The 23927-nt window shown below is 34.5% G+C and overlaps 2 protein-coding genes and 1 long non-coding RNA gene across 3 annotated transcripts; 1 reads left to right on the top strand and 2 right to left on the bottom strand.

Annotated features, from left to right (window-relative positions):
- Positions 1 to 5066: 5066 nt before the first annotated feature.
- LOC143577759 (uncharacterized) lies at positions 5067 to 5674 on the top strand. The gene is made up of 2 exons (XR_013143164.1): positions 5067 to 5106; positions 5335 to 5674. It is a non-coding gene; the product is annotated as an uncharacterized LOC143577759 (long non-coding RNA).
- Positions 5675 to 12861: 7187 nt separating this feature from the next.
- LOC143577746 (5'-methylthioadenosine/S-adenosylhomocysteine nucleosidase-like) lies at positions 12862 to 16504 on the bottom strand. The gene is made up of 8 exons (XM_077061491.1): positions 16316 to 16504; positions 16175 to 16238; positions 15223 to 15314; positions 15006 to 15112; positions 14842 to 14916; positions 14680 to 14754; positions 14501 to 14593; positions 12862 to 13216 (listed from the first exon to the last, which is right to left on the bottom strand). The coding sequence occupies exons 1-8, from the start codon at positions 16416 to 16418 to the stop codon at positions 13019 to 13021; spliced, it is 807 nt and encodes a 268-aa protein (XP_076917606.1). The 5' UTR covers positions 16419 to 16504; the 3' UTR covers positions 12862 to 13018.
- Positions 16505 to 19188: 2684 nt separating this feature from the next.
- LOC143577758 (COBRA-like protein 1) lies at positions 19189 to 21607 on the bottom strand. The gene is made up of 5 exons (XM_077061498.1): positions 21520 to 21607; positions 20670 to 21123; positions 19906 to 20065; positions 19569 to 19822; positions 19189 to 19505 (listed from the first exon to the last, which is right to left on the bottom strand). The coding sequence occupies exons 2-5, from the start codon at positions 20953 to 20955 to the stop codon at positions 19207 to 19209; spliced, it is 999 nt and encodes a 332-aa protein (XP_076917613.1). The 5' UTR covers positions 20956 to 21123; positions 21520 to 21607; the 3' UTR covers positions 19189 to 19206.
- Between the last annotated feature and the right edge of the window lie 2320 nt (positions 21608 to 23927).

The following is a 23927-nucleotide window of genomic DNA, read 5'->3' as shown; positions in this document are numbered from 1 at the left end:
TAGTGTCTAGACACGGAGTGCCTGTCTCAATCATTTCTGATCGAGATTCTCGTTTCACTTCGCACTTTTGGAAGTCACTGCAAAGCGCGCTAGGCACCCGTCTTGATATGAGCACAGCATACCATCCTCAGACGGATGGGCAAAGTGAACGAACTATTCAGACCTTAGAGGACATGTTGCGTGCATGTGTGTTAGATTTCTGAAAAAGTTGGGAACCTCACTTACCTTTGGTAGAGTTTTCGTATAATAACAGCTACCACGCAAGTATTAAAGCAGCGCCGTTTGAAGCACTGTACGGACGGAAGTGTCGATCACCTCTCTGCTGGGCAGAGGTGGGTGACAGCCAAATCACTGGTCCAGAACTGGTACTCGAAACTTCGGAAAAGATTGTTCAAATCCGAAATCGCATGGCAGCAGCACGAGATCGCCAAAAGAGTTACGCCGACAAGCGCCGAAAACCTCTCGAATTTCAAGTGAACGATCGGGTGTTACTCAAAGTCTCACCTTGGAAAGGTGTGGTTCGCTTTGGAAAGCGAAACAAACTCAACCCACGATATGTTGGTCCTTACCGGATAACGGAACGCGTTGGTCCGGTGGCGTACCGACTGGACCTACCAACGGAACTCAGTGGCGTACACAATGTATTCCACGTATCCAATTTGAAGAAATGCCTATCTAATGAAACCAAAGTAGTCCCTTTGGACGAATTGCAAGTTGATGAACAGCTACGCTTCATTAAAGAACTAGTTGAAGTTTTGGATTGGGAAACCAAAACACTAAAGCACAGCAAAATTCCAATCGTTAAGGTTCGTTGGAACTCGAGACGTGGACCGGAGTTCACGTGGGAACGCGAGGATCAAATGATGAAAAAGTATCATCACCTTTTTGAAGGGCTGACCAAACACCGGAAACCGCGAAACCCGACAAACCGTCAGAAATCACCGGAGGTATGAATTAAATTTCGGGACAAAATTTCTTTCTACTAGGGGATGATATGACAAACTGAAAATTTTTCTTACTTTTTCAGACACTCATCACGACTTGACTCAAATTTTCGGGACGAAAATTCTTTAGCATGGGAATGATGTGACAATCGTCAATTTCAGGTTAACTCCGTTAACTCCGTTAACTCAACTCAGTCAATTCAAACATAAAGATCACTGAATCTATAACGCACACCTCATTACATTTAAACTAGGGTTTAAATGACGCTTAACACTTACTACATGTGTAGTCTTTCGGGAATTGCACCGAAACGCAAACGAGTTGACGCAAACGATTGGTGAATAAACGAAAAACGTCAAAACAATAATTATGTGATAATTATGTGTTAGACTTATGTGTTATGTGATAACATGGTATAAACGTTAACTCAATGCGCTAGAACTAGTTATTTAAGCTAGAAAAGTAACATTTGGAAGTTGAGGGACTAAAGTGTAACATGTTATTATAAATAATAACATAAACTAAAACCCTAACACTCTTTCTCTCCCTCCCAAACCCGACGGCAGCTCTATGCCCCCCCCCCCTTGCGATCGGCCTCATATACACACATACAATTAAGATTGTTCAAGTTTGATTGAAGATTAAGGTGTTAGGAAGGTATAAACAACTATCCTATGCATCCTCTATGCTTAATTTCGATTTTAATGGGTTAATTATAAACCCTAGGTCTGATTTTTATATGTGATGGTGTTCATGTGTCATGTTTTGATTGAAAGATGTATTGATTGTTGAATTGATAGCTAGTATTGGTGCTATTGCATGTTAATTGTTGTGTCTTTGAGTTTAAGATCAAATAAAACCCTAACCATGTGTGTATGGTGTAATTGATATGCATGGATAGTGGTTATAGTGTCTAGAATGTTATATGAATGATTTGTGGTCCATAGATAGTTAATATGTTGAGTTTGGATGCAAACAGTTTCTGGACAGATTGTGTTGTTGATGTTCAATTGACTGTAACGGGGTGTAAATGTGAAAATTGGTTGAGATAATTGATACTACAGTAAACTAGGTTGAGTCTAGTTTCTAAAGAATGTAAATTTGCAATTTTTGGACGTGTAAAAGTTAACCTTTATGATTTTACAAAAACGTTGTGCAAAGCTGAGTTGTTAGACCTGCTGTTAGGTTGTTTTGTAAATGTTATATCTCATGAACTACGAGACCAATTGGGTTGGTTCCACTTCTGAAAGTTGACTTGTTGAGTTAGGAACCTAACCCAAGTGGTCTTGCAATTATTGGATTTTTCGTTTAACGGGAATTTCAAATAAAATTCTGTTGCGCATGAATTTGACTGTTATGAGTTTGCTGTAATGATTTGATTATTGTGAGAAACCTATGTGAAATAAAAATATAATAAAATATGTTCTGGAAACCTAAGACATATATGCTTTTGTGATGATTTTTGGTAAATTAATTGTGATGCTATGATAGGTGGGATAGACTAGTTTTTCAAGTAGAATTCTGTCGTTAAGAAACTAGTTGCTGAATTTTGTGAAAGTTGCATGAAACAACGTGATTGCTAATTTATTATCGTGTTTTGACCAAAATGCCCTTGCGGGGAATAATTGCTAATTGATTGTCATGATTTGACCAAATTGCCCTCGTGGGGAATAATTGCTTTTTAATTGTTATGTGTTGACCAAATTGCCCTTACGGGGAGTAATTGCTAGTGATGTACATTATGAATACATGACACGTAAATAATTGCTCACACATGTAACGTATCACAAATACACTTGTTAAAGTCACATACGATTCACAAACGAAACACGAAACATGTTGTGTAAATAGGTATTATGTGCCGAGTCTAGAGACTCGATAATAGTTCCGACACTTAGAAAATCTCCTTGTTGTTTTAGAACGCTAGAGAGAGTTTTTCTGTGACGCGCATCTTGGTGAATTATTTTGGGAATACTTCGCAAACAGTGAGTTCACTTACCCCTTTTAAACTGTTTTCAAACGCTTTTCATTTGGGGGAGATAACATACTCCGAAAACGCATTTAAGATTTTGTTAATATAGATTATATATCACTTGTAAAGACTAAGTGGCAAACGCAATAACTAAAGTCCTTCATTCACATCGAACCGTTTAATATTGGATAATAGCGAGTCATTGTTGAGTAGTACTACTGGGTTTGACAAACCCCACCCAACGCTAAACTCGACTGGAGGTCGAGTGGGTGTAATCTTGGCTAAACACATACCATGGTCGGAATAGACCTGGTGGCAAGGCAAATGATAAACAGTCAGCTTCGGTGTCGAACACTTAGCAATACTTGTTTTATAGGCTAGCTACCTATAGATATATAATTGATTTAACACTATCTGGTAACGCAAAACGCTTAACGCAAAACGCTGAACGCAAACGCTAAACGCTTTATTTTATATAAACTTGTGAACTCACCAACCCCGTGTTGACACTTTTAGTATGTTATTCTCAGGTAGCCGAGGCGGGCGCGCGGTATAGGATCATGCATTGTTTGAAACGCTTTTGTTTATGCAACCTGATTTTAAACTGTTATTATGGGGTTTTGAATCGTCCTGCGTGACGCAACTTTTATCTCTTGGTTTTTACGCTTCCGCACTTAATTTCATTTAAACGTTTTTATGGTTTGATTATAACTAATGATTCCGCTCCTGTTAGTTCACACCCTCTGACGGTAAAACTCCGTTAGTGGATTTTGAGGGTGTGACACTTTATCACGATTCTTGCTTTATATGTTTCAATTGAACAATCCACTTCAATTTGATTGCTTTAGCCTCTCTCAGTAAGTCAGTCAACTTCCATGTGTTGCATCGTTAATAGATTCAATTTCCACTTGCATAGCTTTTATCCACCCCGGTTTAGATTTTCCTTCGCCAAAATTACTCGGTTCACCTTCTTTTTAACAATAGAAAGTCGATGTCCTTCACTAATTCCGACCATTGAACACAATCATTGAACTTAACCGGTGTGATCGGAACACGTGAGGATTGTTTTAATTTCTGGTTCATTAAGTGATGCTGTCACTAAAGCAGTCGCTACTTGTATCATTAATTGTGTTGCGGACCTGCTGGTATTAGCAACAGAAGCTGAAGCTGTCACTGATTCTGCTGCTAAATTTGGCAACGAAGCTCAATAATTGTTGTTGCTTTTTAATAGGTTTTGTTACAACTTGCTCTACTCTGGTATCAACAACCTTGTTCCTACCAACCCAAAACAAACCCGGCGCAAGCTACGTTTCTTCGTTGTTGTCCCGAATTAGACCTAACCACGTCTTTTTCTCATCAAAAACCACGTCACGAGCTATCACAACCTTCCGCACATTCGGATCAAGTAACCCACATATACTTTTCAAGATAGGCAAACGAAAAAACAATACTTGCATATACACAGTAACAAAATACAGAAATTTGAATGATTCACTTAACACCTATGACAATGTTTCTTTTTAACAAGTATGCTCATATTTTGTTCTCATTTTATATGTCATTGAAATTAAAGTAATCATTAGCTGGTTGTGTTATGACCCCATCTCTCTCTCTCTTCTTATTCTCCCTCTCACCTATAAATACCAGCTGAAACATTGGTTATTTCATGCTCAAATACACCCAACTCTCTATCTTACCTGAATTGTAAAACAAAATGGGTATCGTCAAAGCTTTTGTTGCTTCACTCCTTGTCTCTCTTTTTGTCTTCCAACTTGCTCAAGCCTTCCATCCCACTCAACTCGTAATCTTTTCTTCTTCTTTTCAATCATGTTATATATCTACATATACTTATATTATATGATTTTTTAAATACTTTTATTAACATATTATTTGCACTCCAAACAAATATTATCTTATATGATTTTCCAGGTTATACTTTCCAATTTTAGTATGACTCTAAACTTCTAATCCAACTTACATACTTCTTATATACTAATCATTATATTTAACATATTAATATGTATAACATATTAATATATAACATATACTAATCATTATATAATATGTATACAATATTATATATAACTATAGGAAGATACTTTGTATAGCAGTTTATTATTATATTTACGTCTTGTAACTTTTGTTACAGGATGCTACCAGTGTTGGCACATACCCACCCATCAAGATCGGTATCATTTCAATTCATTATCTGTTAAATTTTTATGGTTAACTGTTAAAAAGCGTATCCAACTTGATAAGAGTCTAATTATATATGTGTAGCATAGTGATCCTCTAATGTAACAAAGTTGAAATTATAGTTCGCGGGATATAATTACAATTGTTAGATAAATTTTCGTACAGTTAACCCCTTGCTATTTATAGTAACTAATAAAGATTGGTTGATGTATAATGGGCAGATTGTGGAAAGGCATGTGCAGCAAGGTGTATACTATCAAAAAGACCTAACCTATGCAACAGGGCTTGTGGAACATGTTGTGGAAGATGCAACTGTGTGCCTCCGGGTACTTCGGGCAACTATGAATCTTGTGATTGCTATGCTCAGATGACCACCCAGGGAAACAAAAAGAAATGCCCATGAAAATTCCTTAAAATTAGATTTTTTCTTCAATAATCGACCCTAAATCGTTCATATGCTTATTTATTTGATATGTATTTCTTTTCGTTTTTCTTAGTTATGTAATTCAAATTTATGTGATTCTCGTCGCAATAATAAAACTTGGTTGTGTTTATTGTGTATCCATGGTGATTACTAACTACTAAGGACGTATGTAAATTGAGCTTATCATGAGGTACTTTTGATATATGATTGCTAAAAGCGCAAACCAAATGAAGCTTATAAATGTGGTTTATTTAATAAAAGAGTTACGAGTCAAAACTTTATACACCGAACATATTAGTCTCCCGAGCAATACGGCCATGGAATTTATATAAATATTATATGTAATATAGTACATTATATTATGTATAGTTATTGTGATAAAACTAGTTAAAATAATAATAATGAACTAACTAATAAATAATAAGCCATAGTTTTCTTTCTGCTTGGACTACCCCTGTAAAGGCCCAATGGTGACGATTTGTGCTAGACTATCAAGAGGCTAGACTCGATATAACATACACACGAAATTACAATGACACTCGTTTACAATAGTTATTTTTAGAAGGAATGCGAACACCATGTTTCCCAATTAACCCTTTTAATCTTTAGTGAAACCCTTTCATTGTTGAAAATGAGCTTGTTTCTTGTCTTCCGTTTGCACCAACTTATTGGATCACCGCCTGGAATGTTTTTTTTGTTTTATATTTTGTACTCCAATAGAATTATTTGTGTAAAATATAGTATAAGTAACATTTTTCGTTAAATGCATGATTAACTATTAAGGTACAAGCTATAAAAGTTTATAACTTTTTAGAAGACAGTTCTTTTTATTCGAAACAAGTTTTGCAGGGTGGGGAACAAATTTCTCTATAATCTTACTAGCGATTACTAAACAAGTTGAGACTAAATACGAGTTGAAGCTAAAGAAGTTTATTGGCGATTGGAGCTCCTGCATTTATCAGTTTGTCAGCATTTTAAGACTTGAATGTACGAGGAGGCTTGGGAAATCTTCTAGTTTGTTGTTGGCAACTTGTGTTCGAGGTACTATGCCCTGGATTTGCTTTGTCTTGAAAGATGTTTTCAAAAGCATTCCATGTTGAGATGGTAATTAGAATTCATGCAATAAATCCATCAAAGAACAATGACATCAACACGGGACCAAAGGTCTGTGTTAGTCGACTTGTCTTTATTAGTCGAATTTTCTTTCTTTCTTATATGAAGAGGCTTTAAGAGCAGATTGGGAAGAAGGTGATCAGTTACTTGAAAGGCACAATAGTGGATTCGGACCTATTCTATGAATGGATATAGTATCCAAATTGATTAACAAAATAATTTATGTAAAGAAAATGAAGGAAAACCGAACTAAGGTTGATCGGTTGAGAAAATGTGATTGGCGGCAATAAGAAAACAATGCCGAAATTTCTTAGATTAAATAGCTTTGTTAAAATTTATTCATTCAGATTAAGGTGCTAATTTCTGTTCTTCGAGACTTGATTGATTTGTCTTTTTAGTAAAACTTCAAAACTTGTTGTTTAATGAAAGTTGATAAGGTTGATTGGTTCGTATTCTTTGTTAAGCTTATAATTTGATAAGATTCTATATAAGTTTCTTTAGTTTTTACATCATTTTAAGGTGTTGGATTTAACTTACTTTTCTAATCTCTAAAGTGGTGTTTTCCACGGAAGAAGGCAAGTCCAATTTGAAGTGTATGCATACACTAAGATAAGTCAATAAACGACTATTATAACTAAATATTATAATAGTATATAGTCTAGATACTAAAACTTACAAAAACAATTAGACTAAAAAGACCAATAACAAGTCTTTATTTTATTTTTGTTTTTATATAAACGACAAATTATCGTACTCATAAATACTAATCAACCATTATTTAAAACATTCTACATTCACATTCTATCAATCAAATAATGTGTGTGGAATTATATAATTTAGGGAGTTGCTTAAAATGTAACTAGAGGAGAGAAAAAATGAATTTAGTATTCTGTATATTTGAAAAATTCCTGGTTTCCTGTAGCATTCTATTAAATTTTTTAAGATTTTGTTAAAGCGGTTGTGAGTAGAGGAGAAATAAAATGTAATGATAAAGGTATAGAGAAGTATTATTTAACTGAAAGGGAGAGTAAAAATATGATTATTTTTAATGTAATTTAAGGTTTGAGATATTGGAAGAAATGTGAATGCTCTTACACAAATGAAGGAGTACCGGTACCGGTACCAATCCCAATGGCGGATCTTTTAATGGGCCAAAGTGGGTCGCAGCCCCACCACATTTTTCGTTCGGTAGTGTAATTTTTCAGAAAAAATAATAATAAAATATATATGTGTTGAGTCCGGCCCAACCAAGTTATTTGAGCTGGCACATCCATATTATTTGAGTTTGTGCCAGCCTTGAATCCCTTTAAAAAATAAAGTTTGTTTAAATCCGAAGAACCAGAAATAGTTTACGAAATAAACATAAAGATAAAGAAAGACTGAGAAATAGAACTCCATAAGACCACGCCAAAGCCCAAATAAATTTTAAACAAAAATACCAAACATTAAACCTAAAAATTCAACACTACGATTTGGTCGATGTTTGAAAACAAAAATAAATGAAGTTTTCATTGTGTGTTTGCTTTTGTGTGACTTACCAACTTGTGAGGTTTGTCATAGAAGTTGAGAAGCAAGCATGTAAATTGGTGAAATAGTTTGGGTGTGAAATCGATTAATCGATTGATTGGATGTTGCCACTGTCTACTGAGGCCTAAGGTTTGAAACTGACACGTGTGGGTGTGAAATCGATTAATCAAGACGGTTAGCCGAAGGAAGCAAAGACCAGGTTCGGCAATTCACATTTTCCCATTTTGTAATTTTTCGATTCGTTAGGTTAGGGTAGGAATTATTGTGTTGACCAGACCAGAACCGAATTGCCAACCCGAAACTTAAAAGTAGGAAATAAATTTTGGGTCTCATGACTTTCGACTCATCTATACTAAATGTTTAAGATCCGCAACTGACCAATCTGTACTAATACCGAAAATACGATACCTGACCCCTTAATCATTAAAATAAAGGGAAGACATGTTATCCAATTTCTCTTGAGGTCCCTATAACAAGTCTATGTCTATCAACCTTTCGGTGAAGGTTGTGATGCCCACTTGACCTATTTAAGGATTTATATATTTAACAATCATTTTGGTCGTATTAAAAATCTAATGCATATTTAATGATCAGTGTTTGGTCAAATTTCCAGCTGTGATCAAGACATGGGATATATTTATTTCGTTATAAAGATTTGAGAAAAATAAAATCCGTGTAGTCCACAATATATCGTTGACTATATGTAGCTAGCTAAAGAGTTAGTAGTTTTATACACGAAGATGATTCATATATTTACTTAATTACTTGTGTGAAAAATATAAATTTTAAAACGAGACACACAAAGTCATATAATCCACTCATCTTACAAATTCAACTGGTTGTAACTAGATTGACTAGTTCGTTAATGGGTTGTTTATCAAATTATAAACAGGTTGACGGGTTTAACATATAAAATAAGAACATGTTTCTTGTTCTAGTTTTAAACATGATATGTTTAATGGGTTAAACTTTTCATATAATTCATGTCAGGATCCTTAAACTTTTATGATGGTATAAAAACATCAATAATAAGGTTGATAAATGTTATAATTGGTATAAGGTTGATAATTGTGTTCCCTGTTGCCGAACTTGTAGAATTGGTATATGACATAATGCCAACCTTGAACGAGTCCCCACAGCATTGTTGTCATATTCAAACAGCTCACTCTCACCGAATACTTGTACGACTTTCTTCCTTTACTTTATGGCTTTATCGTATTTACATATATAGCTCATAATCGTCATTTTAAATAATAGCATTATATATATCCTTAAGTGATCCCATTTGTTTTTTGATTAGATGATTAGATTAAGTTCTAATTGTTTGTTTATTTTTTATATATGATTTAGTTTTCAACTGGTACAATTTATAGGGTGATAACTACTTAAACAACTATGTTTGCAATCGATCAAACTAACTAGTTTGATGATAAATAGTTTGCGTTTGGGTTATATCTATCTAACATGTAAAATAATCAAGTTTTGTTTAGATTGGAATGGAATTAAATAGGCTGACCCAGTAAGCCGTTTACAAATAAAATTTAAAAACTTTAAAATATATTATTTAACTTTTTCTTTTTTCGAGTCGTCCCCAACGTACCCACGAAGCAAAACCAACATGAGAATGTAACTCCAATAGGACTCTTATAGAGAACACATAAATCAAAGCCACCTTGCATCATACGCTCACACTATGCCAAACCAACATCGCTACTACACAAGCTGAAAAAAATGTGTATCAGCAGTCTATAGTCTTATGACTTATATTGTTGGTGATAAGTGTTAATGGATAATAATTATAGGTGATGAGTTTCTACGTGTTATTTGTAGCATCGTAAAGGATTTTACATTGGGTTTGCATATTTTTCAACTTTCATATTATTCCATTCTCATTATATGTTCCATTGCATCATAATAAAAGCTCATTACTAAAGTGGAATAAACAAGTGGATACATTGTTGTAATTCGCTACACTCACCATGCGTGCACCAAAACTCAATACGACAATTAAAATAGTTTGAAAATTAAACACAATGTTAAGGTATGCTAGACGCACTGTTGTAACAAATAGAGCATCCAACGATTCTAAATAACATTGTTTCTAAAGAAACATGAGTTTAAGTGGATAGGCAATCACATATATATCACATCTTTACATATGAAATTGTTCATACATATATACACACTTATAATAGCCATATTATGAAAAAAAAATTGTGTATCTTATTAAAATGATAGTAATTTGGGTTGTGTCATGACCCCATCTCTCTTCTTCTTCTCTCACCTATATATACTAGTTGAAACATTGGTTACTTCATACTCAAGTACACCTTACTCTCTATCCTATCTTGTGAAACAAAATAAAATGGGTATCCTCAAAGCTTTTGTTGCTTCACTTGTCTCTCTTTTTGTCTTCCAACTTGCCCAAGCCTTCCATCCCACTCAACTAGTAATATTTTCTTCTCCTCTTTAATCATTTTTATATTCACTTTTAATACTTGATATGTTTGTATTTATATATTATGTCCACCCTAAACACATGCTAGTTTTTATTATCTGGTTTAAAATTAACAGGTTTTCATTTGGTTATTTTAATAAAATTCTAAAGCTCATTATATATTTTATGTCATCAGGATTATAATTTATATGTTGAATTATTAATATTTTCCTCTGTTTACAGGAGGATGCTAGTGTTGGCACATACACACCCGCACCCACACCCACACCCACACCCACACCCACCAAGATCGGTATCAATTCAATTCATTATATCTTTAAAAAAAATAAATACAACTGCTATTTTTTTTAACTACACAAAAATGTATATAACATGATAAAAGCTACAAATGAATAATAGATATTGGTTTATGTTAAATTGTTAATTGAGCAGATTGTGGAAAAGCATGTGCAGCAAGGTGCATACTATCAAAAAGACCTAACCTATGCAAAAGGGCTTGTGGTACATGTTGTGGAAGGTGCAACTGTATGCCTCCGGGCACCTCGGGCAACTATGAATCTTGTGATTGTTATGCTCAGATGACTACCCGAGGAAACAAAAAGAAGTGCCCGTGAAAATTGATCGTGCATATCGATATATAAAAGCTTATTTTTACGTGCTTTCTATCTTAATCCATTTGTTTATGATTATGTAATTCAATTTTATGCGATTCTCGTCGCAATACATCAATAAAAATGGTTGTGTTTATTGTGTATCCATGTCATTAGGGGTGTTCAATGGGAGAACTACCTATAAAAGCAAAAAATGTTTGGTGTGCGATGGTTTATGTATAATATACTTATTCAGTTATTCGTCCTTCAACTTACATTGATTCATGACATAGTTTCGAAAACTGACTTAGTAAAAAAATCATGGGTTTGCCACTAGTGGGTAAACTAGCTTAGTTGTCATAGGAGACTCAAGACCAACATCTAAACTAACTGAGTTGAGCTTAAACAAACTCAACCTAAGATGAAGCTCATGTAATATCAAGCTAGGACTCGAGCTTCATACACGTGCTCACACGAACCTATTATTTATAACAATATAATACAACAAATATTTACATAATATTTACTAATAAATATTATTATGTACAATTACAACAAAATGAACTTAGAGAAACGTATATGAATGTGAGTAACTGAGTATACATATCTATACCATATATAATAAATAAAAGTTGTCTTATGCCACATTTCATTCTCTTATGCAATCTTATTCTTTCTTTCCACCTCTCTCTCCTATTAATTATATATTAATTATACATTTTTTTTAAAGTTCTTTTTATATACTTTTTGTTTAATGATTTCTCTAATTGTTTTTACAGTGTTCTATATTTTCAAAAAACTTTAGGTTTATTTATAAAATATTTTTATAAACCGAACATTTTCATTATTCAACGGGTTCATTATTAAAAACACGTGGATCTTTAATTGAACCCGGTCCGCCTTCTTTTCACGTGTAACCGTAATATCTTTCTTTCTATCCATATTTTGTCGATCAAAACCTTATCGATTCTCCTTTACTGTACATTCTTCAACTAATCGAACGTTTTCTTCTATTGATGGTTGGTTTGTATTGTTCGATTATACCGTTTATGTTCTCATAATACTATTTTATTTTAGTTGCTACCATATTTTTAGTGTATTATCTAATGTTGTATCGAAAAAAGTATTTAAAGATTTATGATTTATTTTTAAGTTTGTGAATAGTGATTATAATTTAACTTCGTACTTAATGTGTTACTCAACTTTCTTTTTCAAAAGTTATCACTTACAAACATTAAGTTGTTCAACCCGTGTAAGACATGGGTACATAACCTATTGTATGTATATATATTAGTTGTATATAAAAATAGTTATACATAGAAACAATGAAATAGCTAATAAGTAATAAACAAGTTGAGTCCAATCCGAGCTAGAGTTTCAAAAATTAATTTTAAGTAGAAATTAAGCTTTATACATAAAGGCATGAAGCTAATAAATAAATAAACATGTATAATAATTAATGATGATAATATGGTCATGTGAATCTATATGTTGAAGACTTGAAGTTGACCTAATATGGTCCAAAGACTTTGAGACCAAATTGGCAGGCCCATGTGGACTATGGCCTGCCCAACTTTAAGAACAACTATAAAATGCTGCATTCTTACCTTGGCACATAAAACCTTAAATAGCATACAGTGCTTCCATAAAAGCAAATAATTTGACAAACAATATAAATAAAGTTTTTGATTTTATGTCAGAATACAACAACTGAACCCTAGCTATGAAGATTTCACATATAAACCAGTTCTTTATTTGAATAAGTTCCTGTAACTTTCTGGCCAAATGTAGTTTTAGAGTTCCGAGACGGATTTTCCAGAAATGTAATCAACCACCCGTGTAACCGCTTTGCCGAGTGCAACCGTCACCGCTGACAAATTCTGCAAAAATTCCTCAGAAGTTGGTCTGTCTCCATCCACGATATCAGTAACCGCTTTCACAAATATTGCTGGCACTTTTAAGAGATCCGTTACATAACCCACAGCAGCTCCCTGAATAAACAACACTTCCAGATTTTAAACAATGATACTGTCAGCATTACATAAGATATAGAAGAGATCCATGCAGAACACTAAATTTTGCGAAAACACGGAAAACAAAATCGATCATTCACGTTTTCAACCTTAAATTTTTGTAATAGAAGAAAATGATAGAAATGCAATGTTTATTTTTCTTTCCTGAAATTAATAAAAAAAATATGAATACATTTTGTTTATGAATATAACCTATAAATGTGTAGGCAAGCGAATAAAAGTTTAAAAACAGATGAACAAACTAGTTTGGCCTTTTTTGAATGTAAACATACACACACATTTTTAGGTAAGTACAGCATTTTAATAAGTATGAACCATTGATCAAAAGAATAAACAATTAGGCTTGCTCACTTTGTCCTTGTAAAAATTTAATGTCCTATACTGAACCTCACCGTATAGGGTAGGGGTATTGTAGAAAGGATGTTAAGTGCACCAAGGATTCAAGATGTGACACGTGTATTTAGGGCGAGGGTAGATGCGTCAACATAATTACAAGTGGTTTAGATGCATTGTTGGTCTCGATTGAACGCACTTGAACTCACTGTTGTAATCGCACAGGGGATTTATGTGCGGACAGCTTAGATGCACTGTTTGTTGAAACTTTTTAAAACACGTCGTTTTTTTTTTGAAAGATTACAATGCTATACTAAAATTAAATAGAACAAAATCCTTAATTTTTGTGTAGTTAAAAGATAAAAATAACAAACATAAAACTGAGTTTAAAAATATTAGCGTAAGTAGAATCGAACCAAAAAGTCAACAATTGCTATGGTTCACTTTACGGCCATTCTTAACTTCCTATTAGTTACAAATTTGCCCCAGGGTCAATAGTAAGTATTAACCATTGTAAAACAGTGATCAACAGTCCAGAATTCTTTGGTTCCAATAAAAATTTCCCTTTGTATTTAATGTTTATTAAGTTTATCTGTTAATATATATACTATTGCATATTTAAACATTCAAATTGTGCATTGAATTAGATAACAGTAACGATTTCGCGGTAAAGTAGAAATAACTTATTAAAATGAATTCTAATTTTTAAAAACCTTAAAACTGGTTATCCTAAAATGATACAGGTTCAAAAGAAGCCATGTGGTCTAACAATATATCTTTTTGAAGGAACGGCTCTCCTAAATGACCAATTTTTTGTTCCAAATGTGTAATTACTCAAATGACAAAAGAAATTGATTTTTAATGCTCTATATTTTTTTATGAAATTGAAAAAGTAAAATTGAAGATTACCTCCATGTCTTTAATGACAGCATCATTTGCAAGTATTGAAGCTTCATCCTGTGGAGTCATGTCCAAAGAATCTCCAGTAGACAATTTACCAACCTGAAAATTTGTAAACAAAATAAAAATAAAAAATCAGACAAAGTCAAAGTCAAACTTTGCAGTGTAAATTGTAACATTAAAGTAACCTTAAATTCAAGTTCCTTCACAAGGTTTGGTGTAGAGCATCCTTGTTTCAAACCAACACCATAAAGATCAAAAACCTGTACCAACAATCAAAGCATACTTTAAAAAAAGTTGATAAATTGTTAATAGAAACCATTGTTACAATAATACTATCTTTAGCTTACTGGGATTGGTATTCTTCTATCATGAAAAGCAACTTCACACGCAAGATACACATCACCAATACAAGCTCCTTTTGCCTGCAAACATCCAAACGTTATAAATCTACATCACCAAACAATTTGCAGTTTAATTTAAGATCATGTAACACAAAAAACAAAAATCTTACTTTAAAACCACCAGCAGTGCCCGCATTTATAATGAGGTCTGGTTTCAAAGCCTGAATAGCAGCATATGTTACAAGAGATGCAGAAACAGTGCCAACACTGTCAACCCCTGAAGAACAAATAATTACAAGGCATAAGCATTATATTATCATAGTTGATCTATTATTCATGAATCATGTGGCATAGTCAATTGTATGCTTTAACATAAACGACACTCACCCAAAACAACATCTTTCCCGGGCCAGATAATATTCACATTTAAACCTTTGTAAGTGCCATGATAGCGGACCCAAGGTGTTCCCTTTGGGAATCTGCATAATGAAATTGTAAATAAATTCAATGCAATAAACATAAGAAATATAATGCAAACACAAAGCTGTTATTACCACACGGATATATAAGGATAATACATGAGCTAATAGTTATTCGCAACTACTTGGGGATACTATGAGAGTTTTTGGGATTTGCTTATTTAACTCCAAAAGTGTGTTTTTTTTTCTGTGGTCAAAAGTGCTTATTGACTTGCGGCTTTTACAAAATGAGTTTTTAAAAAGTGTTTGGTTTAACTTATTCAGATAAAATGACCAAAAAGGACAAAAAGCCAAAAGCATAACAAAGGGAAGGGCGGATAAATTTGTAATTTGGTATTCTCGAAAGACAAACGCAGAACAAAAAGGCAGGATTTGTGGCTTTTTCAAAACGGTTTTTTAACCCATGTTAAGGAGCCAAAACAAAAATAACTTATGTGAAAGCCAAACAACTTATTGGCTTATTGAAAAAACCAATAAGTAAGGAGGTATTTGGGATTCCTTATTTTTACCTCCTTGTTCCTTAAAACTTATTAACTTTTATAAGTTAGACAGGCGTTTGGGTAATGTGACTTTTTTAGGTTTTTAAAGAAGGAAAAAGAAGTTTTTGATAAGCTAGGATGATGTAACTTATGAAAAACAACTTATATAAGTCAAAAAGAGGTGAAAATAAGGAACCCCAAACATGGCCTAAATAAGCTCTTTGTAAAAGCAAACACCCTGTCCCTCTATGTGACATGTTTGGAGAAGTAAATAAATCCTTGAATTGTAAAATGAATTAAAGTACAAGGGGGCTAAAAATGGTGAAACAAATAATTGCTATTATAATATAAAATAAACCTAAAATCTAATTAATTACTGACAGTGAATTAGCGTCCTCAGTAAGCTCAAACGCATTCACAAGAGGCAGAGCTTCCGTCTGCATAGCTAATCAACAAAACACAACTCCATCAAACTAAATAATATAATATGAATATAGACATAAAGAGCAAAGTAAGAAGTACCGATGATGATAACAATAGTAGAAATTGGATGGTGTTGATCATTTGATGACTCCTGCTGCTGGTTGCTGCTGCTGATGTCATCTTCGGTAGGCGGAGGAGTCATCGTCGGCGGTTACTTTCTCTCTCTAAAAGTCCGGCCAGAGAGAGAGAGAAGTGATTGATCGAATATGAAGCCAAGGGCAGAGGCAGAGAAACTGGTCTTTGATTGGCTTTCTTCCATGTGGGACCCACTTAATAATAATATTGGTTCAAAACATGCTTTTTTACTTTGACTATTGAATAAATAAGTTTGACTTTCCGGGTAATCCAACAATAAAAGGTGACAGTATATGTCCGCATGGTAGTCCATTTTTGGTCTATCGTCTATTGTTTCGGATCAAATCTATCGTTTGAAGGTCCGTTACGGTTAAATCTTGTTAGTTGATTTTGAACTTGAGACTTGGCTGCACATTGCTTAAATTTTCTCTTTTCCTTTAATACGAATTGAGCTAAAGGTCATTAACATGTGGGACCCACATAATAATAATGCTTCAAAAATGTGTCTTTTATCGCCTAAGGAATAAAAGTTTGGGTACATGAGGTAACCCAGTGATAAAATGCGACCTTATACGCATACGATTGCATAAAACGTTGGGCACCATCTCCTATTTTACGGAAATCCGTTGTCCGAACGCCGACTACAATAAACTCGGTTGGGATCGCATTCAAAGTTGAGAACTTGAAGCCGCTAGCTCTTCCTCTTCGATACTGCTTGAAGTAAAGGTCATAGACATGTGGGAACTACATAATAATGGTTCGAAACATGCTTATTTGACTATTTGCAAATATTCTTTTACACCTTTTATTGCTACTTTATAGATCATAGTCGTTGAAACTAGTCATAGTCATAACTTCCCAAATTTGATTATTAGTTGCCACACGAATATCATCGAATACACACGTGATTTTCTACCAAAAAGGGAATGTTGTAATCTATAAAGAGTTAGCATACACAAACCCTATAACTATTTGAAATCATTAATTTTGACAGTACCATGAAGTATGTTTTACTCCAAATCATTTGAAGTTATTTTCGTGATGAATTATGCATATGGGTTTAGAAAGTATGTGGTTTAATAACTTGGCTAAATTTTTCAAAAGGTTTGATTTTTACGTTCAATTATTCATTAATTTGAAGATTGTTAGTTATAATATTATACGTGCACAGTGTACTCAATAGATAATGTATATGTATGCATAGAGAGACTGAGGCATACTCTTGGTAAACATGTTGTCATATTGAGAGGTTAATGGAACATGCATAACTTAAAGCTGATCCATCACCAGTTTTTTCCGAATAAAACGAACGTTAGTCTAAGTATGTTTGGTGTGTCGATGTTATAGTACCGGTTGGACATGAAAACAACTATGGGCTTGTCACAATAGACAATTGAGGCATGAAGTAAATTAAGTAAAATGAAGATAAAGGAGAGGATAGTAAATCAAACATGTGTCAGCAACAACATTAGCAACTCCACGATTTTTAATTTCAACACTAGTTTGACAGACAATATCCTAGCGTTTCAAAGACCAAGATATTAAGTTGTCATCTAAAAACACACAATACCTAGATGTGGATGGACAAGTATTCGGACACCCATCAATCAACATTAGAGTATGCAATGAAACAAGATTGAGGCATAGTTGTAGCTTATGATCTAAAGTGCCTTTTAATGTAACGGAACGGATAATGAGCTTGAGTGCATTGAGATGTGGTTCTCATGGATTCTGCATATATAGACAAATGTGGACTACATATGAGATGCAAACATGTTAAGTGCTATAAAACACCAAGAAGATGGAAAACATAATTAAGATAGGAAACATGATTCATTTTTACTTTTTTTAGTGTGGATAGAAGACAAAGATGTGGAATGACGCTTTAGCCATACTTGTATTCGCTTAAAGATGGGACAATACATGTCCCGAGATGGTCTATTTCCTTTTTTTTTTTTCTTATAATTCATTTTTAGATTTATGAAATTTGTCGGGTACGTCCCAATAACACAAAAAGAAAAAGGAAAAAAAGGAAGAAGAAAAATGGGCAAATTTATATATCAACTATAGGTTCTCCCTATAATGGAGTTTATAACTTTAGGCGTGTTTTAGAAGGATATATTCTAGATTTGACTCTGAAGATTATTCTTGATATCTAGTTTGTTTAGTGGCAATACCACACCCTTTTCGTTGATTTCACCTTAACTTTATCAGACGCTTTGATCCCATTGAGCTAGAAGCCCCTTTAGTAAAAATACTAGATATCCAGGTGAGAAGCAAATTGTGTGAAATTAGAGCGCTCCTTAATTCACAAGATTTATTAGTGTTAATTAGTTAGTTATGCAAATTAATTTTCTAGTTAAATTGACATGAAAATTCATTAAATGATATTATATTCTATATCCAACAAACTTTATTTGTGTTTGTGTTTCCATTCTTTGTATAAACTAGCCGGCCAATTAGTAGCCTTGTACGCACTCGATTCACATCTTCAAAGAACAATTTGATCACAAATGGTTAGGCGTTTGTGGACCCAAAAGCGCCATCTTTTTGTTATACTTCAAAGCAAGCACATTCTTTGTTTGGCCATCACTTCTAAATGACTGACTTAAGCTTTCTATGCTATTATACTTGTTTTTTGGTTCCAAATAAACGGAAAACCAACAATTTGCTAAAACACATAAGACTTTTGTGGAGCAAAATTGATGTGCAATAACAATACTCTTTTGGCATTTTGTACATCTTTAAATTGCAAAAACTGTTCGTTATAACATATCATCAAACACTATTTTCTGGGCATATTCCAAATGGAACATTGGTCAGTTTGTAAGAAGAAGCTGATTATAAACACAGTACTAGGATCTTAGTAGTTTGAAGTTGACATAGAATATGATTATGAAGAGGAGTAGATTATGGAGCGGTCTATGTGTAGAACTACCATTTGGAAGCATCGGGTAAGTTTCCGGAGATGGCATAACACAGTTTTCACCAGCGAAATAAATGGTTCTTGGCAAAGCCCAACCATTGTGTAATGTGAATGTTTTGCGGTCCTTGGCTAGAAGTATCTCTGTTGATACCGAGCCCACTCCATCCATGTCCGCATTCAAGAGCTCGGTGTTGTAGTAGTCTAAGCCCCAAAAGAGGGCCACATCATCTACAAAAAGTTCAAGTTGGTGAAACACGAGCCACTTTCAAAAAATATGTTTTTAGCGTTTACCTGAGATCCCATCGGTATGGAGCAAAGTTGTATTGAAACTATAAGTTGTTGCAGGCTGACTGAATCCAGGATGGTTAACTACAAGGTTCCAGTTACTGTAATTTCTATTGTAGTTCAGATTTGTAACCGTTAGCTTCACTCTCCAATGATCAATATAGTTGGTTTTAACGTGCCAATGGACTCGAAGAGGACACATATGATCAGTGCATCGCACCGTGTCCAAAGCATTGATGAATTCTGAACCGCTTGTACCACTTTTCATCAAATCAAATATTAGATCCAAGTAGCTAGCTAAATTTTCTAATATGCATATATAGATACTAGATATCAAGCTTACCTGATGCAGGAAAATGTTTTCTTGTCCGCTGGTCTGCACCCACAGCTGCATAGAGGACATGTTGTAATATGTGGACTATAAAATGTGGACATTGATACACAACATACTGGTGTTTTATTAGCCAAATAACTAGAGTATGTGCAGGTCGATTTCCATGTTCCTGAAAACCATCGTCAATACTCGCTTCGTGTTAGAAACAACTTTAATGTATCTGCGTCTAATTTTAAAAATTGGTATCAAACCAGTATGAACCAAATTAACTAACACAAATACTTGCATGATGTGATCAAACCAGAGAAGGCAATTTTGATCTTTTGGTTTATCAGTTTCGAGATTTGAATCGTCTTTTTTATCTAAAATGTGTAAGTAAATTTTTTTAACTAAAAGTACTGATCTGACATGGTTAAAATGGTTGAGTCTTCTCATATGTTCCGGCATTTCAAATGACGGAACCACTATGATTTAGACCAAAAATGTTTATTTATTGTTATATGTTTACTTTTAATTATTCACAATGGTTCCGGCATTTGAATGGTGGAACTTTGGAGAATCGTCCAACTGATCATTAGACACTTGCTTACACGAACTACGTGCAAACATTTTAGGTTCCGCCATTTCAAATGGAGGATCATCTAGAAACCAAAAAACTTTCATTGCTCTCCTAGAAACCGTTACGGCATGTGGTTAAATCCTGGTCTGAAAAACAATTTCTAAAAAAGTAAAAATATTAACCGAGTTAAAATTGATCAGTGATGATATCTTACTAAAAACTTGTTCATATCTTATTCCCCCATCAACAAGAGAAACCGTTGGTTGAGTTTCTTGAACAGGGCTGCAAGTGTAGCCCGGTCCTGGTGCCAGCAACGTAAGATTTACAGGCATATTAGTTGAAAATTTTCCCTGTAAGTTACCAACAACAATGTCAAATGCTGAAGATGATTCTGCAGGGTTAATAGCCGAGGCAGCAAGAAGACCACCGCGACAACAATTCTCCGGCAAGTTAGGTGAGCGGCTGTTTGGCATCAGATCAACTATCTCCGGAGTTTGCATACAACAATGAGGTATCTCATTTTTAAAACCAGTGCAGTTCCCTCGGTGAGTTGCAATAGCGCCAGATATTGACCATATGATCTCGTTGTTGGTCCATGTGAATCCTAGTTTCCACCCAGGGTTGCCTACTTGACGATAATGATAGTAGTTTTGGATAGTCACCCTTGCCTGCATCAACCAACTCAAGATGGCAACGCAGTTATACAAATGAAGCTACTTATTCGTGTATAACGAACGGGTCATGAATAGACCCCACTATTGCTCATATTGATGATTTTTTTTTAACAAAAGGTTTTCATCTACTTATTTTGATCACACCATAGTTACATGTTGTTAGCAGTTGGTTAGTAACAGTTGTGGCTAGTTAGAGTTCGAATTCTCTTGTATTATTGCTTAATCAATCTATAAAATAAAATGATAATAACAAAAAAAAAGACTCAAAACATAACCGAACCCTATGGCAGTGATTAGTGTTAACAGAGTGCACAAAGTTATTTCAAATTACAAGTGGTTGAATTTAAATTAGACAAAACAAAAAAAGAAAGTGTTGATCACAATACTAACCAGATAGCCATCATTAGTCCAACGAAGTATGTCAAATGTTACCGTAACATTTCCATTTGGATCCAACGGGTCATAGCAATCTGCGGTAAGATGAGTGTGGTTGATTAGTTTTCTACTCCACAACCAAAACTACCTTGCATCAATAGGAAAGAAGAGTAAGACATATGCCTGTGAAACTGCATATGGCCAATAGCAACACAAACAACGGAAAACACAACCTGAAACCCATGATTGAATACTGAAAAAATGTTGCAAAGGAATAAAAGATATGTGTTAGTGTATATATTACATACATATGTCCTAAAGATTTCAAAGGAATCTTGGAAGAGCCATCTGCTTGTAATACATGCCAAATTCGGCTGGAATAATCCAAATGGCATTGAAAACTTCACCAGTTGATAAAAAGGACAAATTTGAAGGAAGACTTGCTCTAGCATTTAGGTGGTTTACCCATGATTTGTAGTTGTACTTGTTTAATATATTTAGAGTCTCGTACCAATCAAATATTATTCCGTTATCTAAATATTCTAAAGCTTACGACTTTGTTTTTAGTTACGTGAGTGGAAATTTTCCGCATGTAATAACAAACTGCATTAACAACGATTTACGGTTATTGAATTTACAGATGATCACTGATCAGCATATGCGCGCATTTTTCAAATCCAAAAGCATTTCTAGGATGATCCTGGAAGATCCATGTGGAATCTTAAGCTTCCGGCACTCGATGGTATCTGGTAGTAAACTATTCTGATTAAAGTATATATATTGTTGATTCCTATGAAGTCCCATGAATATATTGTTTTTTTATACCTCATGGAAAATTAATAGGAGGGATCATATATAAAAGGTTATGTGCAGCTCGTTTTGTGACTCCCAATAGCAAACCATAAGAAAATAGACAGGCTATAATAACACATATTGGTACCGTTTGATGTGACATTCATATTAAAAGTTTAGTTTATATTTTTAAAACATCAAAACTTACGTTGAGCCCATGAGGCCTCAAATTTAAAAAATTGTTCTAGCAATTTCAGTTTCAACTTTCAAGTGATAACTCTTGAATACTTGGTCAGACTTAATTAAATTTCTCTTAAGCCTTAGTTTTAACTTGTAACTATATATACTAACATGTTAAATCCCATACACAAATGATATATCAAGTAAGCTCACATATTTGCACATGAAATTTTCAACAAGTTATGGATGAGTAAATGGTATCTGGTATCAGACTATCAGTACCGAATTGGGTACTGCTGTCGGTTGGTACCAATTCATAACCAATTTTTTTTAGGTTTTAGGATTGGTACTGTACCAATATGTTACCGAATGTTTGCCTTCGGTACCATAGTGAGTTTTCGGTTCCGGTATAGATACCTATTTTTGGCGAATTTCGGTATCGGTATTTTCGATACGAGTACCGGTACTTTCAGTATGGATGTTGGTAGCAAGCGAAGTTTAGCAATTAAAGGTTGCTAGGAAAATGAATGAACTTGGCTTGGATTTGTGGTGGCCGTTCCTTTGAGTTTGACAATTTCTTCACATTTTTGTTTTTGTTTTCATTCTTGCTTTGATTAAGCTTTAAAATATATGTTCACTTGTGGATCTTATCATTGATGATGATTGTACTTAGCTTATAAATTTCAATAGTTATTCAACATAACGTGTGTACTTAGGCTATAGGTTATACATTCAGGCTCCTTAACTTCACGTTTGCCATTTTTCACTTCACCTCACCTTAAGGAAATTGTTAAACCCCCCTTAACCTCCCTTTATTTAATATAAAATTAATTCCTAAATTATTTTTTGTGTGTGTAAAGGATTTTAAAGTCCGTTAACATTTTAACCCATCTTGCCTTTAACATCCCTTAACCTATGAAAGGAGTTGTGTGCCACTCGTTAACCCTTGCCAAATCAGCTGAAGAGGTAGGTCCCAGCAGAGCCCAGTTGGACCCGCAAGACTCACCTTGAACAGGGACGTCTGCTCGGTTGGACCCGCAAGACTCACCTTAAACAGGGACGTCTGCGCGGTCGGACCCGCAAGACTCACCTCGAAGAGACGTCTGCGCAGTTGAACTCGCAAGACTTACCTTGAGGGACGTCTGCGCAAAGACCAACTGGATCCGCAGGACCAACCATGCTCAGAGACGCGACGTCCTTACGCGCAGTACGCAAGCTGTTCCCGCATGAAAAGCCTCCCAATGGTAACGTACTCCGCCTGTTCCCGCAGCTACGGATACTAGCCATCAGGGAAGGCTACCCGCACAGCAAGGCTACACGCACAAGGCACTAACTCTCAAATAATTCAGTAATGTCACCTGAAGAGGGGATGAGCAAGCCGGGAACACTCCCGCCCAAAGCCGGGAATACTCCCGACCAAATGAGCCAGTCCGTACGATACTGGAGGATCT

This window comes from Bidens hawaiensis, unplaced genomic scaffold, assembly GCF_021521415.1.
Source record: "Bidens hawaiensis isolate Kalapana, Puna unplaced genomic scaffold, B.hawaiensis_p1.1 tig00028798_1, whole genome shotgun sequence".
Classification (NCBI taxonomy): domain Eukaryota; kingdom Viridiplantae; phylum Streptophyta; class Magnoliopsida; order Asterales; family Asteraceae; genus Bidens; species Bidens hawaiensis.
The sequence above is the reverse complement of the archived record's forward strand: the minus strand, read 5'-3'. Positions and strand labels throughout refer to the sequence as shown.

What these genes read in the sequence shown, in the direction of transcription:
- LOC143577746 (XM_077061491.1), bottom strand. Translation starts at nt 16,418, where the DNA reads ATGACTCCTCCGCCTACCGAAGATGACATCAGCAGCAGCAACCAGCAG. An exon ending in ACTGAGGACGCTAATTCACT is followed by an intron (nt 15,315 to 16,174) that starts GTCAGTAATTAA and finishes TTCATTATGCAG; the next exon opens with ATTCCCAAAGGGAACACCTT. An exon ending in TGAAGGAACTTGAATTTAAG is followed by an intron (nt 14,594 to 14,679) that starts GTTACTTTAATG and finishes ACAAATTTTCAG; the next exon opens with GTTGGTAAATTGTCTACTGG.
- LOC143577758 (XM_077061498.1), bottom strand. Translation starts at nt 20,955, where the DNA reads ATGCAAACTCCGGAGATAGTTGATCTGATGCCAAACAGCCGCTCACCT. An exon ending in AAGATATGAACAAGTTTTTA is followed by an intron (nt 20,066 to 20,669) that starts GTAAGATATCAT and finishes GATGGTTTTCAG; the next exon opens with GAACATGGAAATCGACCTGC. An exon ending in CCATACCGATGGGATCTCAG is followed by an intron (nt 19,506 to 19,568) that starts GTAAACGCTAAA and finishes AACTTTTTGTAG; the next exon opens with ATGATGTGGCCCTCTTTTGG.